General features: G+C 36.6%; 1 protein-coding gene across 14 annotated transcripts in view; it reads left to right on the top strand.

The window, feature by feature from the left end:
- GREB1L (GREB1 like retinoic acid receptor coactivator) overlaps positions 1-17202 on the top strand; it is a 242418-nt gene that overhangs the window by 115941 nt on the left and 109275 nt on the right. For all 14 annotated transcript variants that reach the window (XR_011420953.1, XM_023647520.2, XM_070220750.1 and 11 more), the window contains 2 exons: positions 12425-12584; positions 12796-12993. Coding sequence is in view for 13 of the 14 variants with exons in the window: in XM_023647520.2 (XP_023503288.1) it covers positions 12428-12584; positions 12796-12993 (355 nt within the window). In the remaining variant the exon portion in view is untranslated. The remainder of the gene's footprint in view (positions 1-12424; positions 12585-12795; positions 12994-17202) is intronic.

The following is a 17202-nucleotide window of genomic DNA, read 5'->3' as shown; positions in this document are numbered from 1 at the left end:
TATAAAGTGAATAAATGGCATATGAAGTGTAATGTTTCTGTATTACAGAAGATTTTTTAAAAATTTAGTTGTGTTTCATAGAAGTGGGTATACCCTGATGAATAACCTTAAACCTTGTGTTTTTCCCTGAATGTGTTTCTTGTATATTTTGTAGTAGTAAGAAGAAAATCAATGTCAGAGACAAGAATAGAGAATAAGAAAAGCAAATATAATAAAGAATTTTCTCTTTGAAAGGAAATGGAGAAGGGGGGAAAATCCACATGTTGTAAGAGCTCTCTTTATCTCAGCCCATGACCTCAAGATACCACTTATATGATTGTGGATACCTTTGAAAGGTGTTCTCCACCTGCCTGATAGGTACCAAAAGGGGACTGTTAGAGGAATTTGGCAGTATTTTGATGTTCCAGTTTATACACTATATCCATGTACATATACATAGTTAGAGAACGTTTACTACAATATGTATAGTAAAGGGAAAAAGATAAAATTATGACTAGTATAAGCATTTTCTTATTAATTTATAAATTTACAATATTTGTGAATTACCTCTGTGTGTGATTTTTTCAATCCTTTTTAATAATTACTCATTTTAAAGCAACATACACATAAATGTAAGGCTTAGTGTACAGTGTGCTTTATTTCCTCAAGGTTAAAGTGCCTTTCAACAACTAATTTAGAAACCTAAGTGTAGTGACTGATAATTGCCTAGAGAAAACCCACAGCTGGTTAAGTAGCATTGAAATTGTGGCAAAACTGACAAATACAATTAGCAATGTTAATAAGATAAGAAGATGGAAAGACAGGGGCAGATGATAGAGTGGAAAGATGAAGGCGGCGGGAGTAACAAATCCATATAAGAACAGAATGTTCGCAGTTGCTTTGAATTTCCAGCACTTTTTCTTTTAAGCTAAGTCCCTCTTTGACTACTTTCTGAATTACCAGTGGAATGGGTGTTTGCAAGTTAAATAATTCAGATACATTTGTTCAGTTCCCTAACTCACATCTGATTTTGAAAGAAGACAGCTGTTTGGCAGTAGTAGCTAAGAAAAACAATCAGGCACAACTTTATCTGTGTTGCCTTTTAAAAGTCAATTTTAAATGTACTTCTATTTTACTGTAATTACCATGAATGGGAATTTCTTTACCCCTCTTTGCACACTTACAATTCCAGATACGTGACAAAGGAGACCAAAACCCTGTTTCTGGATTTGGTGACCCAGTATTACCGAAACAAAACTAAATTAAACTAAAACCTGCAAAAGTCTGGGTTATTGTTAATTATATTTATCTAGTTAATGTTCATAGCCCACTTTGCAAACAACTTCTTAGGAAAATTAAATGGGGATAGGTAAATAAGAGAAATTAGGTGAATGTTATGTGAAAAATAGTCTATTGTGCATTTCCCCTTTTATTTTTTGAAGCATCCAATGAAGTTTGGAGAATTGTAATATCTTTTGAAATTTGTGAAATTTAATATTTTCTCTGCATTTGGGAAATTGGTTTTTGCCAGTGTTCTATGCAGATTTAATGATTGTTGTGATATATCCCCAGAAGTTTGTTCTCTGAGACCATAGAGACTCTGAACTCTCCGACTATGGCAGCCTTGATGGATGTGGTAAACCACACTTTGGGAGCATTTCTCGTTATTTAATGTTTTCTGTTCTGGATTATTGACTCTTCTCCCTGTTGAAAAATTGGTCTCTGGTGACATGGTAGAGGTCACACGTTGCCTGTTATTGTTTTGCCTCTTTGATCTTACACAGGGATTGCCTCTGGTAATTATACTAGTTCCAGAGAGTCTTGACGAGATGTGTTTATTTTACAGAAGAATTTCTGGTATTTCAAGAGAGAAAGTAAAGATTTCCAGTAGTAACATGTAACTCTTTGTTACAAGGAAAAATACCATTGTACTTTATCTTTTAATCATGACAGTTTTTAATAATTACTGTGAAATTAGTTGGCATATTACAGTAATTATTTCTATAACAACTTAAGACATGTTACGTATCTGTACATATATTGGTAAAAATGGTTAATTTTAGAATAAAGACTTACTAGGGGTAGGTTTTTATTTCAGTATCTAAAATACTTTTGACTTCAGAAACTGTCAAAAGATTCATCCAGATTTAGATGAACAAAACTATAAAAAGAGGCTGGAAATTTTGTCTTTTAATCTGTTTACATTTCCTAAAGATTTTCAGCAAGGAGGATGAATAAAAATGAAATAAAACACTTGTTTTGAATGCATCGTTAGTTTTGTGCTTTTGTGGAATGTTCTTGGGAAGTGAGAGCTATTCAGGCCAGTTTAATGTATAATTGGATAAGACACACAAAAAAGCTCAATGTATTCCTTTTTTTTTTAACTCAATTCCAGTTGTAAACAAAATATTTGCCCCCAAGAGCTTACAATCTATTGGAGGAGTCAGACAAATACCAGACCCAATTAATTATAATTGAGAATGACAAGTATCAATTTAAAAGAATAAATGAAATGCAAAAAGAGCATAAAAGAGAGAACCATGAATATCTGTTTTGTTTTTTTGTTTTGTGAGGCAGATAGTTGCTGAGCTAACATCTGTGCCGGTCTGCCTCTATTTTATGTGGGATGCCGCCACAGTATGGCTTGACAAGTGGTGCTAGGTCCACATCTGGGATCCGAACCTGTGAACCCAGTCCACTGAAGCAGAGTGTGCAAACTTAACCACTACGCCACCGGGCTGGCCCCATGTGTTTGTTTTAAATTTCGGATTATAGACTCCACAAGAACTGGCAAGAACTATGTTTGATTTCTTTGTCTAGTAGTCACACATTATCACTCTTATCAGTGAATATTTTTAATAGAGAAAGAACATGTATGCAGTGATGCCTGTAACAAATAATTTTCTTATATGAAGTTGAAGAATCTGATAGCAGTAAGGAACAATAATGATTTGTGTATGTGATTTTAAGATTTCTTAATAAATTAATTGTATATCTTACCAAATAGCAGCTTTTGGAACTTTTACATCGGTGGTCATTTGTTCCTAGACCAATGTCCCAGAGTCTACTGTAGTGCCCAACACATACAAGGGAGGGAGTGCATCTTACTTTTCTTAGTATACTCAGTGTAGCACAATGCTTAAAAAAAAGCAAAACTCTACTGTTACTTCTAACATTTTATGCACATTTATTTTGTTCCAGGCACTATTCTAAAAACTTAATATGTGTATAAAATCTTGTGTATTCTCCAGAAACCTATGATATTGGTTATATTACCCCATTTTATGGATGAGAGACTAAGTAACTTACCCAGCATCACACAGGGTAGTGGATGCAGGATTTGAATTAAGATCATCTGACTCCAGAGCTTATGTGCTTAACCACTTCAATAGTAGGATTCGTATAGATGCTGCCTTGTTGGGTGGATGATTGTTAAAGTTTAGAAAGTGAGTGACATCATCTGTAGAGAAAAAGGTAACAAAAAACTGACAAGTTATGCAAAGTTGTCTTTTTAGTACTGTGCCTGGCACACATTATGCCTTAAAAAAAACTCCAACCAAAAATAACTACAGACATACACCACAAACAGAATATATCATCTTCACTCTCACCTTCTTAAAATTTCAAATAGCGTGTGTTAGTGGGAAGAAAAACCCTAGGCTTTTGAGTCTAAATTTGAATCCTAGTTCCATCTTTGGCACACTAGGTAATCTTGGCTTGTGCAGAAACAAGATCAGTTGTTCTGTCTACCTGTCCCTCTTTCTGAGTCTGCTTTTCTTGTGGTGTCATTTAACTTGTTTCTTGATCCTGTAAGTGGGAAGTTAGCTCTAGAGGTTTGACCACAGTCATTGCGCATCTGGCAGGAATACTTCCTAAGTAGTGCGTGTGCTTCATATCGTCTCCCATGGGGAGGCACACTTTTAGTGATGCTAAAGTTGATCGGTAGGTCCAGGAGGTGACAGTCTGATCCCTTCATTATAAAATTCCCCATCAACCTTTTATCTAATGGTTTCACTTATTATCATTGCCTAAATGAATTTTGCATTAAGGGTGACAGAGTGGTAATTTTAAAATTCCGTCATTCTTTCCATATTTATTAGGTGGAATTCTTCATTAAAAAAATAAAAACTCTGAATAACTAGGACTATTTGGTTTCTTTGAAGTACGGGAAGAGCAGGATAAATGCTTCACTCTTTCCTTTTCCTTTTAGTAGTGTTCAATTAGGTACTTTGGTTTTGTTTTTTTTTTCCAAGAAGAGCTGTCTTTTTCTTCTTGAGTAGCAAAATTAATTCATGAGTTTTTCTGTTTTAAATATTCTTCAGTCCATTGCATTTATTCTCTTTTGTGTTCAATTTCTCTAGTTCTTGGCCCATGGGAACCCTTCATGTTGACTCCTGTGTCTTTTGACATGACCCATTAGTCTTTGATAGCTTCTTTGCTTTGGGGCACAGGATGTTCAAGGCTTATTGTGTGTATTTCCTGGAATTGGCCATACCTTCAAGGAGCCTTGATTCTTTTCAGTGCTGATGCTGTTAGGAAACCACAATCATGGTACTAGGAAGTGTATATCGTTATTGAATTATTATTGCTTTTTGGAATTTTCAGTAGACAGAGCTTGGAAATACAAATTTGAAACCTTTTAAAAAATGAATTACTACTTTAAAAATATATATCCCCATCTACCTTACTTGCAGTTAAGACCAGGCAACCCTAAAGTAGTGTCATAGATAAATTCCTTTTCTTTTAGCATGCACGTGATTTTTTTAAAAACCATTGTTTTTCTTGTTCTTTCTTGTCACTAACTGTGGCAATCCTTTTTTTATACTTTTTAAAAATTGATGTTGATCTTCTCCCGATAGTTGGCATTAAAAGTCAGCTTTTATTAATAGCTCAAGTGCAGTACTCTGAAAATGTTTATACTTAGTCAAAAGAGGAACTTGTTGAGGGAGATGTTTGGGTCAGTACAAGTGTATCATAACTGGGGGAAAAGAGTTTGGAGTATTATACTAGAAGGCAATTGTAGAAACTCCAACTCTTAATGGAAGATTCTCAGTCTAAGCACTGGGATGAATTTTATTTTCCTTGGAATCTTGAAGTACCAGCAAGGGGTGGAGGGGCGCTCACTTTGCAAATTCACTTGTTCTTACCATCTTTTTGAGTGATAAGTCTATTTTTTAAAACTATTTGTTCAAGGATAGTCATAGAGTTGGGATTAGCTCAGTTACTATATGATATTTTCCTTTTCCTTTATTGTATTGTGTTGTAATTAGCGTTCATTACTTTAAAAATTAGAAGATACCAATAAGGAAAAAGAAAGATAATTTAAAAACAACCCCACCATCAATAGATAAATGTTATTAACAGTTTATTGTATGTACTTCCCAGCTTTTTTTATGCTTGCATTGATATTGTCTTTACAAGTTAAAAAGGGGTTTTTTAATTTCTGGTAAATTCATATCAAATTATCAATATCATAATCTTTTTCTTGTGACTTCTACCTACCTAAATTAAGTGTTCTGCCATGGACAGAGGAGGAAAGTTTAAATTAAATTGTGTTAACTTTTTTAAGGTAAGAGATTGGGCAATATCTGAAATCTAGTATTTCTTTTTAAACTGGTGTGAGAAGAAAGACGAGGAAGAGACATTCTCAAATGCATTTCTTTTTATCATTGGAGCTTTAGAAAACTTTCTCTTGTCCTTACTAAAAACTTCTTTTAGAAATGGGAAAGATAGGAGGAAATTAAGAAGAGTTGTATAAACATTCCTAATATTTTAGGGAGTTGATAAGAATGTTTTTGATTTCTAGATTTGCCACATAATAAATTAATGAAACATGACTGTCTTCTAACATGGGAAGCAAAGGGGAGAAAAAGGGTGCAGGGGAGAGAATTCCTCGAATCAGGGAACATGCACCAACTGATCTGATGCTGTGGAGTCTAAGGGCAGCCTCCTCCCCTGGTGTATGTGTGTGTGTGTAAGTGTGTGTTTACTTATTCTTTGTTAAGTAATTTATCCTCTGTTCATCTTCCCTGTCGTCTAACACTTACAGTGAGGTTTGGGGTTTTTTTCTTTACTTAGGGGGGTAGTAGTTTTATTTTGTTTTGATTTTTTAAATTGTTGCTTGGTTTTGTGCCTGTTAGCCCCATATCCTAAGTTAAAACTCCCTTTTTGGCCTTGTCTGGCAGCCGTGACAAGGACGAATCAGCAAACAATAATCTTCTTCCTTTTTTTTTTTTTTGGCTTGGTAATTTAGTAATACTTTACAGAGTATCCATTTACCCAATTAGGTCATTATGGTAGGTGTTTTAACAGCTGAATGGCGTAGGTGAGTAAGATAGCCTAAGAGAGCTGCTGCTGTAGCCAAATTGATTAGATTCCACTCCTGTCTTTGCTGTTCGCTAGTGAGACTGGGGCACGTTCCTTAACTTCTCTGGGCTTCAGTTCTCTTGAAAACGGGGGCAGTAATAGTGAGCTGGCAGTTAGTAAACTCTCCGTGTTACTTATAATTGTCCAAAGAAGAATGTTTCCTTTCAAATTTCTTGACAATGACGACGACAACTACCATCACCACCACCAGTAATAATAATAGCAGCCGTACTGTTACGTCATCCGCCTGTTAGGTGCCTACTGGTGTGATATGTGCTTCACATTTAACTTAAAATTAACATTTGAAAAATAAGCATATGTATTCTGAAATCTGATCTGATGCTTTAACTGTAAAAAATCCTTGGGGAGTAAGTTAAAGGAAAATTTTCTCTGTGTCCTGTGTACTTAATTACTGTAAAAGTAATTACTGAATTAACAATACAGTAATTGTTAACCATGATCCATTTGACAAAAAAGGAATAAAAGCATTACAGATAAAGGAGGAATCTCCCTAAAGTGTATTGCTTCTCCTTTCCGTTTCAGCAGAAAAAGGAGAATCAAGGAGAGGCCGTGGAGGCATTAGCAGGCACCTACTTCCCCAGCTGCTCCTTTCGTGACTTCTCCAGTCCCTATTCCTAAAGCCTCCAGTGGTAGAAGCTTCCTGTTTCACTCCTGCCCTTCTTCTGTTATCTTTCTGTAGAAAAGGGAAAAAGCTGGTGCAGAAAGGCACCAAACCACAGTGTCATGGTGGTTTGTATTTGATCCCTCTTGCATTCTGAGCAATTCGTTAGTAGTGCAGAAAGAGCCCATACCATGTACCATCCCTTTCTTAGAGATTTCCTCAATATCACGAGTGTCTGTATTGCTATAACAAAACATTTAATATAGTTTGTCCTTTTGCAATTTCGCAATAATAAAAGAAAACATGGAAAAGCAATATAATGCAGTCTCATAAACTTAATGTCAGCCAGATACATAAAATATGTATGTATATATGGAAATCACAAGTCTTCTTTCTTGTTGTATTTTATTTAGCAACTGATTCTGGAAAGTATTTCTCCATTTTCTGACCTGAAGTTAGATTTGTTCATACTTACTTTCAGGGGTGTGGTATGTTATCTCAGGCACTGCGGGCTATTTGAGATTCAGAGGAAAGGAAGGCCAATAGTCAAGGTGGATAGTGCCAATAATTTCAGTTACCCTAAATATGATGGCATATGATGTTGAGAAGCTAGCCCTGGTGGTCTAGTGGTTAAGATTCGGCACTCTCACCACGACAGCCCAGGTTTGTTTCCCAGTCAGAAAACTACACCACCTGTCTGTTGGTTGTCATACTGTGGCAGCTGCATGTTGCTGTGATCCTGAAAGCTGTGGCCCTAGTATTTCCAATACCTGCAGGGTCATCCATGGTGGACAGGTTTCGGTGGAGCTTCCAGGCTAAGACAGACTAGGAAGAAGGACCTGGCCACCCACTTCCAAAAAATTGGCCTTGAAAACTCTATAAATAGCAGTGGAGCGTTGTCTGATACATCGCTACAAGGTGAGTGGATGGCATGAAAAGACCGAGCGGGATTCCACTCTGGTGTACACAGGGTCGGTAGGAGTCAGAATCGAGTAACAACAAATTATATTAAGAATATATTGCACTAAAAGGCTTCAGCCTTTGAACTCTGCCCTTCTTTGGGTGGCATTGAACTGTCAAGGGAAGAACTCCATACTCAGCAGTAAAGAGGTCTGCAGTCAGTTCTGTAGTTCTTCACATTATTATTATTATTATCATTATTAAAAAAGCATGCCCAGGGGGGCTGGCCCCGTGGCCGAGTGGTTAAGTTCGTGTGCTCCGCTGCAGGCAACCCACTGTTTCGTTGGTTCGAATCCTGGGCGCAGACATGGCACTGCTTATCAAACCACGCTGAGGCAGTGTCCCACATGCCACAACTAGAAGGACCCACAACGAAGAATATACAACTATGTACCGGGGGGCTTTGGGGAGAAAAAGGAAAAAAATAAAATCTTTAAAAAAAACATGCCCAGGAGCCGCCCCGTGGCTGAGTGGTTAAGTTTGTGTGCTCTGCTTCCACAGCCCGGGGTTTCGCTGGTTCGGATCCTGGGCGCAGACATGGCACTGCTCATCAGGCCACGCTGAGGCAGCGTCCCACATAGCACAACCAGAGGCAATCAGAACTAGATTATACAACTATGTACCAGGGGGCTTTTGGGAGAAGAAGAAGGGGAAACAAACAAAAAAAAAGGATTGGCAACAGATGTTAGTGCAGGTGCCAATCTTATTACAAAAAAAAAATGCCGAGTTATGTTTTCATCTGGAATAGTCAGCCACTTTCTTTTACTCTCCTAAATCTGTTCATAGTTCCTTCCTTTGTCTTCATCTGAGTATTGCTAGTGCTCTTGTAGGATTATGTATGTCTTCTATGATGGTGAAACTCGACTGTCCATTTTTATGTTGACTTAATATTTTTATTCAGCACAATTTGTTTGACATGTATATATTAAATATATATATATCTGTCGTATTACTCGTTAAACTATAAATCGAAGGGATTGAGATTATGCAATCCTCCATGTGTAACTGGGCAGTTCTATATTAAACTAAAGAGATCTCTTGGAGAATGTAGGTTTTCAGTGATGAAAGGAAGATAAAACTTGTTGAGCACATAGAAGAGGCAAGATTTCCAGGCATTTGGTGATGTGGAGAAAGGCTAAAGGTCCACCTTTGAAGTTATTCCATTGTTCTCCGTGGATAAGAAATCTCATGGATGACTGTGCTAATTCCTAGTAGTTTTCTCCCTTCAGCAAAGAAAAAAAGTGAAATGGCTGTTGAATTTTGACTTAGATACACAAACTAGTGACACAGCATATTTCTCCTCCAACCTGTACCCTGTTTTGATCATGTGTGGGTTCTGTTGAAAAATAAATTGCTTTTGAGCTTTAGAAAATTTTAATATTTATAGTTGTATTGGTGGGGAATTTTAGGAGCTTGGATAAAAACTTGGTATTTCAGGAAAATTTTATTTGACACTCTTTGTTGATTTCCTTCTGCTTACAACTTTTAATTAGGTATTGGACACATACTTTTGGGTATGTACTTTTTGTAAAAAAGGAACCTAGTAATTTATTTTTCCTGGTTTTATTGAGATGTAATTGACATATAACATTGTATTAGTTTTAGGTGTACAACATAATCATTTGATATATTGCAAAACGATTACTACAGTAAGTTTAATTACCTCAGATAATTACAAATTATTTTTCTTTTGGAAAGGAAGCTAGTAATTTAAATCCATAGCATTTAGTTTCTTATTACCTATTATGAGAAAGATGCCAAAATATTATTCCAGCATTTCCTCCAAATCATAGGAATCGCTAACAAAGCTTTGATAAGCTCAGCCACTCTCGTGGAAATCTCTGCATCCTACTCACTGCTGCCGGGAATCATGTAAGAAGCCTTCTTTGCTATATATGGCAGCTCAGGGCCACCAAAATCTCCTACAGAGCTCATGCATCTGATTCTGGGAAACCTGAGAGCAGAGCTGTGATGTGCCTCGTCTCTGCTCAGGAGTCGTCACTAGTGGATCTTGGCTTCCTTTTCCCCCTGAGCCCAGATACATACTCAGGGTTCTTCTCAACCAGTCCTCCACCGACTCGCTCCAGGGGGTCAGTCAGAGGTGGAGTTGCAGGTGAAATTTAATATCCCTCTCCTTGATAGGATAAGTGGGACTGAGATATTCTTGAAACTGCCTTTCTTGAAATGAGATATACCCAAGTTGAGACTGTATTCTAGGAGTGTGGGATTTGTCGTCACACAGCTAAATATTGTGTCCTGGTTCTGACCCTTTATCAGCTGAGTGACAGTGGGCAAGTCGCTTGGCTTCCCCAAGCCTCAGTTTTTTCATCTATGAAGTGGGAAGAGGTCATACCTACTTCAGAATACTGAGGACTGGGGCCAGCCCCATGGCAGAGAGGTTAAGTTCGTACGCTCCACTTCTGCAGCCCAGGGTTTCACCAGTTTGGATCCTGGGGGCGGACGTGGCACCGCTCAGCAGGTCACGTTGAGGTGGCGTCCGACATGCCACAACTAGAAGGACCCACAACTAAAAAAAATATATACAGCTATGTACTGAGGGGATTTGAGGAGAAAAAGCAGGGAAAAAAAAGATTGGCAACAGTTGCTAGCTCAGGTGCCAATCTTTAAAAGAAAAAGAATACTGAGGATTAAGTAAAATAATTTTTATAAAGTACTTAGTATATTGTCTAGCCCAACAGTTCTCAGACTTTTAATCTCAGAACACTTACAAAAATTTTTTTTTTTATTTTTTGGTAGTAGAAAATAAACTTTTATTTTAGGAAACACGTTTTAACATTTTAAAATACTGACTGTCTCAAATAGAGCAGTGTAATTCCTATGCAAAAGTAAGAACGGGGCAATGTCATTAAAACTTTGCTTATTGCATTTCCTTTCTTCTTATGCTCACAGAGCATGAGCATAAGAATTGTATGGCTTATTTATTTATTTATCTATTTTTATTTTTTATTACAGAAACATTGGATTATAACCTTATATAGCTTTCAGATTTACATCGTAATATATTTCGAATTCTGTGTAGGTTACATAATGTCAGAATCCTTTTATACTCTTAAAAATTACTGAGTTTTGTTTATGTGGATTATATGTATTAGAAATTAAAACTAAGAATTTTAAGAAATATTAATTTTAAAAATTAACAATAAGAAACCCATTATATATCAACATAAATAACATATTTTATGAAAAATAGCTATTTTCTAAAAATAAGTTAGTGAGAAGAGTAGTCTGTCTGCTTCTGCATTCAGTATTGTCATACATCATGCAGCCTCTGGAAAATTCCACTGTACACGTATGAGAGAATGAGAGTGAAAAAGGCAAATATTATCTTAGTAATAGTTTGAGAAGAATTTTGACCTCTTGGACCCCAGAAAGGGTCTCAGGGATCTCAGACCATACTTTGAGAATTGTTGGTATAGCCAATAGTTAGCATCCAATGAATTGTAGTTATTATTGACACACATGGAAATGTTTGTAACTAGCAAGTACTATACAAATATTAGCTATGAGAAGTAAAGGCTATGGTTTCAAAACTTCTTTATATTTTCCTGAAGGATCCTAAATAAGATTGTGATTCAGATGAAACAAAAGAAACAACAATGTTTTTTTAAATAAATACAAGCAATACATAAATGAGTTCTTTGAGTTTAAAAGGCTCAAATCTTGCTTTCAGGAGTTTGTCAATTAAATATATTATTATAAAGCTTTCATTCTTTTTCCAGAGAAGAATCTTTTTTCTCCCTTAGGGTAATAGGATCTTAGTAGAGAAAGAAGTAATTAAATATTTACTCTGAAACCACTGATAGAGTTGGTATGGGGTTATGGTAGCCCACCAGTTTTAAGGAGGAAGAATGGCCCTATGTCACCATGTTGGGTTTCATGATTGACAAATCAGTCTTGATCTACTGTTTGGAGAACCTTGACTTAAAGCATTTATTACTCTTTGTTTCTCAGATACAACATCCTTTAAAGAGGCTTTTAAAAATAGTTTTGGACTGTAAAGACTTTTGTGATGTCAGCAAAAGTGATATAACAGATGACTTATACAAACTGTCTTAAGAAATATAGTAGAGGGGCCGGCTCCATGGCCAAGTGGTTAAGTTCGTGGGCTCCGCTATGGCGGCCTAGGGTTCGGATCCTGGGCGCCGACATGGCACCGCTCCTCAGGTCACGTTGAGGCGGCCTCCCACATCCCACAACTAGAAGGACCTGCAACTAAGATATACAACTGTGTACAGGGGCAGGGTTGGGGAGATAAAGCAGAAAAAAAAAAAAAAAGATTGGCAACAGTTGTTAGTCCAGGTGCCAATCTTTAAAAAAAAAAAAAAAGAAATATAGTAGAGTTCATATAGTTCTTATCCTAACAAGATATATGGGTGTAGTTGATATCAGCTATACGTATTCTTTGCAGACATATAGCCCTCTAACTATATCACTTTTCTCCTCTCTTCCTCTTTTTCTTTTGGGGGGGTGGTGTAGACCATGGGGAATTCATATGCTGGGCAACTGAAATCTGCTCGATTTGAAGAAGCTCTCCACAACTCCATAGAAGCCTCTCTCAGATGTAGTAGTGTGGTACCACGACCAATTTTTTCCCAGCTGTACTTGGACCCTGACCAGCATCCTTTCTCATCTGCAGGTAAGTTTCTTAATCCCCCACATTTCTAGACTTCTTTTCAAAGAAGTGGGAATTCCAAATCTGGGGACCTCTGAAATAAATTGAGTAAGTGTTAGAAAACGCTAGTCTCCCTGTCCTCGGATAGTCTTTCAGAACTATGAATTTTTCTTTTGGTTATTTTTCCACAAGCATTTTTGAAATTAAATTAGCTATGATTTATTTGTTTACCCAGATGTAAAACCCAAGGTGGAAGATCTGGATAAAGATTTGGTACACCGCTACACTCAAAATGGAAGCCTGGATTTTTCTAGCAATCTAACAGTTAATGAAATGGAAGATGACGAAGATGATGAAGAAATGTCTGATTCGAATAGCCCACCAATTCCCTATTCACAAAAACCTGCCCCAGAAGGGTCTTGCACTACAGATGGTGGGTTTCAGTTCTGTTTTTTTAAATCCCTGTAGTATTGCCTGACTAGTTTCCAATCATTACATGTGGTACTCAAGGCTGGAAACCAGTAATTACAGAAAGGAATGAGAAATAATTATGCTCTCACACACGTTATCTCCTATGACTTCATAGCAGGTGTCTGTAAGAAAGACAAGTATTATCACCCCATCTTATAGATGAAGAAACTGAAATTCACAGCACTGGAACAACTTCTTGAGATGGTATGTGGCAAAGGCAAGCCTAGACCCAGGGCAGGGCTTTTCCAGTGCTCCAGGTACTTCCTGCAGGAATGCTACTATTTTAGGAATTTTTTCAGTGTTCTCTTTTCCTACTTCTTTTTGTTCCAACCTCAAAACAGTAGAGATAACAAATGCTTTATATTTACCTTTTCCATTTAGTATATTGTATATTTATATTGTATATTTAGTATATTTCCATCTAGTATATTGTTATCTATAGAAGATAAAAATGTACGTATTTTGATAATCTCATTTTATTTATTTTGTCAACCTCCTCTTCTACCAAGGCTTTAAGCGCACTTTTAAAAAGAAAATCCTAATATAAAACATTTTTAGTATTTCAGGGTTTTGATAATGTCACACATTATACTGTCTTCCCTCCATTTAGTGATATACAGCACAGTTTGCTGACCATCTTGACCTAATTAGTATATGGATTCTTCTTTATCCATATTAGGCAGAGTGCAACTTTTATACCCAGACTAACTTGGACCTGGGGTGATTTCAATGCATGAAAATCTTGGGGGCAGTGGGGAGAATGGTAAAATTTCAAGACATTTCCCCTACAAAGCTTGAAGTGCAAATAATTTGGTGATAAACTAGAGATTCAAATATGCAAAGCCAGATAAATGAGTTTGCACTGTTTGAAAGTTTTATTTTCTCTTGACTTTTTTTTTTCTTTTCTTTCTCTCTCTCTGTCTCTCTTTTGAGACTTTGATAAACTGTAAAGGCCTCAAAATCCCCTACCTAGGGGTTGAGGAGACTCGAATAATCCTCCTAGTAGCTTATCGGCACCTGATTCACTGCCAGTCTCTAGCAATTAAGTACTACTGCTCTTTGAGTTGGACTTGCTTCTAGCTCATCACTCCTTATGAATCTGCTTCCGCTTGTCACTGGTTTCTTTTGCCCAGACTTTATATAATATATATCAATTTACTTATTATTGACGTAATACAGACCTTTATACCTGTAGAGGTGTGGAAGGTAACTGGCATTAGGTTTACTTAGCTGTTTTGTATCCATTTTCATGCTTTTTATATAATTAATCAGTCAATTCATATTTATCAAATAACAACTGGATGTTGATATAGTGCTTAAAATATTGTCGGATTGTTACTGAGAATCTTGTTATATGTTAAGAATTAAATAGAACCAGAGTAAAAGCTTTAGAGGAGAATTTTGAAATATCAATTTTTATACCAAAAAGTAGAGAAGTGGTTCCCCTGTTTTTCCTGTGCTCTAGGTATGTTTTTAGTTTGGTATCTGGCCCTGGCATTGTTTATAACCAGGTATGGAAAGCTGTTGAACACTCACCAAGATGGACACTCAGTGATCTAGCAGATAGCGAGTATGTCTTGAACTTTAAAACATGAGGACGTGACTCTTACGCTGCAGCGGTTCTGTAAAGTATAAGAAAGGGTAATAGTTATTTTAGAAATAAAGGAAAAAACTTGGACATATAGTTTTTCTGAGAAAAAAGAACTATCCCACCCAAGCACAAGATTCAAACTTCAAGACAACCTGAAAACACTAGTCCTCCACTTAGATTCCTACATCAGCCAGTTTGGTTTATTATAGTTAATTACATGTCCATTATTTGTTTTCCCTTGTTAATTCACCTGAGGGTGGCCATCAAAAACTAAAAGCATATTTTCTAATTTGATAGTTTATAGTTTGTCCATAGCTCTTTCCATTTGGCTCATTCTAAGGTAGTTCTAAGAGTCCTCTCACTCAAAAACAGAACAGCTCTGAAATTTTCCTTATAAAAATGACAGTGAAATAGGGCGATATAATTACTGCCCGGACTGGCTTCAGCATACCACCTTCTCTTCATGGGAAATCCTCTATTTACCCAAGACTTAAAGGAAGGTAAAGCTATTTTTAGAGGCAATTTAGATAAGCAGATACTTAACACCTGATGGGCTTCTGGGGGTTGCCATTCAGATGTAAATTTTGGCTGCTAATTTCTTATGTAAATTATTGGAATCGTGTAGGTTCCTACCCTGCTGGGAGGCAGTTGATTGTCCAAAGGGGTGAAGGGCAACAGAATCTCAGGCTTCCCAATACTGCTTGGATTACTTTAGTTTGTGTTTACAGCTGTGTCAGTAAACTTTCCCCTCCCCCCATTTAGATTGCTGTGTAACCTTCAAGTTAGAGATAATTGGAAAATGCAAACCTGGTTCTCTGAAGTGAAAACCTTGGCTATTTTCTTAAGGAAATGCAGATGAAGTTTACAAAGAAGCGCCCTCTCCTATTATTACTTTTTAAAATTAAAATCACTTGCTGCAAGAGTCTTGGTTTTAAGGCGGCGTTTCAGTATTACTCTCAGAAAATGAAACTATTTAGGGGCATGTTTGTCCGATTGTTATTTGTATGCCCACATCGATAACCTATCTTTCCTTGCGTACAGTAAACAGGCTTAGATCCTTCCTTTAGGGTACTCTTTCCCAGATCTTCCGTAGCCTCTCAAAGAAAGATCCTATCTTTTCTCTAGGATTAGTTCAGATGTAATTAAAAATTACCCTAGAGGGGGTTAGCAGGGCTTCTTTTTATTTTGTTTGAGGTTTTAATTGAGATTTAATATTTGATCTTTATCATATTAATAATCTGACATATTTCTAGTCGTGGGAAAATAGAACTATCTGATACACCAGATATTTGGATCCTATAGGTCTTGAAATGTAATCACATTTCATAGATTCTTTAGCTACCCATTCTTCTTTACAAACAACGGAGCTTACTTGCAATAGTTTTTTTTAAAAAAACAAAAAACTAAATATTGCACCTTGCATGATGTTTTTTTCTGAGTTGGGGATCCCTGAGGATATGTTTTGTATATAATTAGCTGATCTGAATCCCAACAATGAGAGTTTGGAAAAAAACAGTCAGTTACTAGATATCACAGCAAAAGACCAGACCCTTGGCAGGTGAGTGTATTCTCAGAATAACTACAAATTGAACTTAGGAACTTTTCCTTGATTTTGCAACCATTTCTGGCCTTGAATTGATTTCTTCCTGACCCTGGTCTAGGACTCAGCCTTGCCTTCTCTTTCTCTCCTGTTCTTTCCTGTTTATTAAATTGCCTATGTGGCTTGTGTTAGTGAGTAACGAGAAAACAGGAAGATAAAATAGAACATTTAAAAAATAAGTTTTATTTTTATAAGAACAGTTTTAAATTTACATAAAAAGAGAGAAAATAGTACAGAGTGTTATATATCCCCACAGTTTCCCCTATTAACATCTTATATTATTATTAATTTTAATAATAATTAAAGTCTATGGTTTATTTGGGTTCCTTAGTTTTTACCTAATGCCCTTTTTCTGCTCCAGAATCCTATCCAAGATACCATATTAGATTTAGTTGTTGTGTTTCCTTACACTTTTGGCTGTGAGTTTCTCAGACTTCCCTTGTTTTTGATGAACCTGACAGTTTTAGAAATTATTGGTCAGGTAGGAGACCCTGTAGTGGAATTAGTCTGATGTTTTTCTCCTGATTAGGCTGGAGTTATGGGTTTGGGGGAGGAAGATCACAGAGGTAAAGTGACATTTTCATCATATTATATCAAGGGTGCATACTATCCATGATTTATGACTGTTGATGTTGACCTAAATCACCTGGCTGAGGCAGTGTTATCTCCACTGTCCCCTCACCCCCACCCCTTTCCATGCTGTGGAAAGAAGTCACTACACGCAGCCCACGCTGAAGGAACTGGGAGTTTGCTCCACCTCCTTGAGGGTGGAGTATCTACTTAAATAACTTGGAATTCTTCTGCATGGCAATTTGTCTCCCTCCCCCCGCCATTTATTAATTTGTTCAGTCATTTATTTATATCATTATGAATTCTTGGATATTTACTTTATGTTTTGGATATAATCCAACACTATTTTGTTGCTCAAATTTTCCCCATTTTGGTCATGGGGAGCAATTTCAGTTGGTTCCTGTGCCCCT

Source organism: Equus caballus, chromosome 8, assembly GCF_041296265.1.
Source record: "Equus caballus isolate H_3958 breed thoroughbred chromosome 8, TB-T2T, whole genome shotgun sequence".
Taxonomy (NCBI): Eukaryota; Metazoa; Chordata; class Mammalia; order Perissodactyla; family Equidae; genus Equus; species Equus caballus.
Note: the sequence above shows the minus strand (reverse complement) of the source record. Positions and strands in the feature narration are given on the sequence as shown.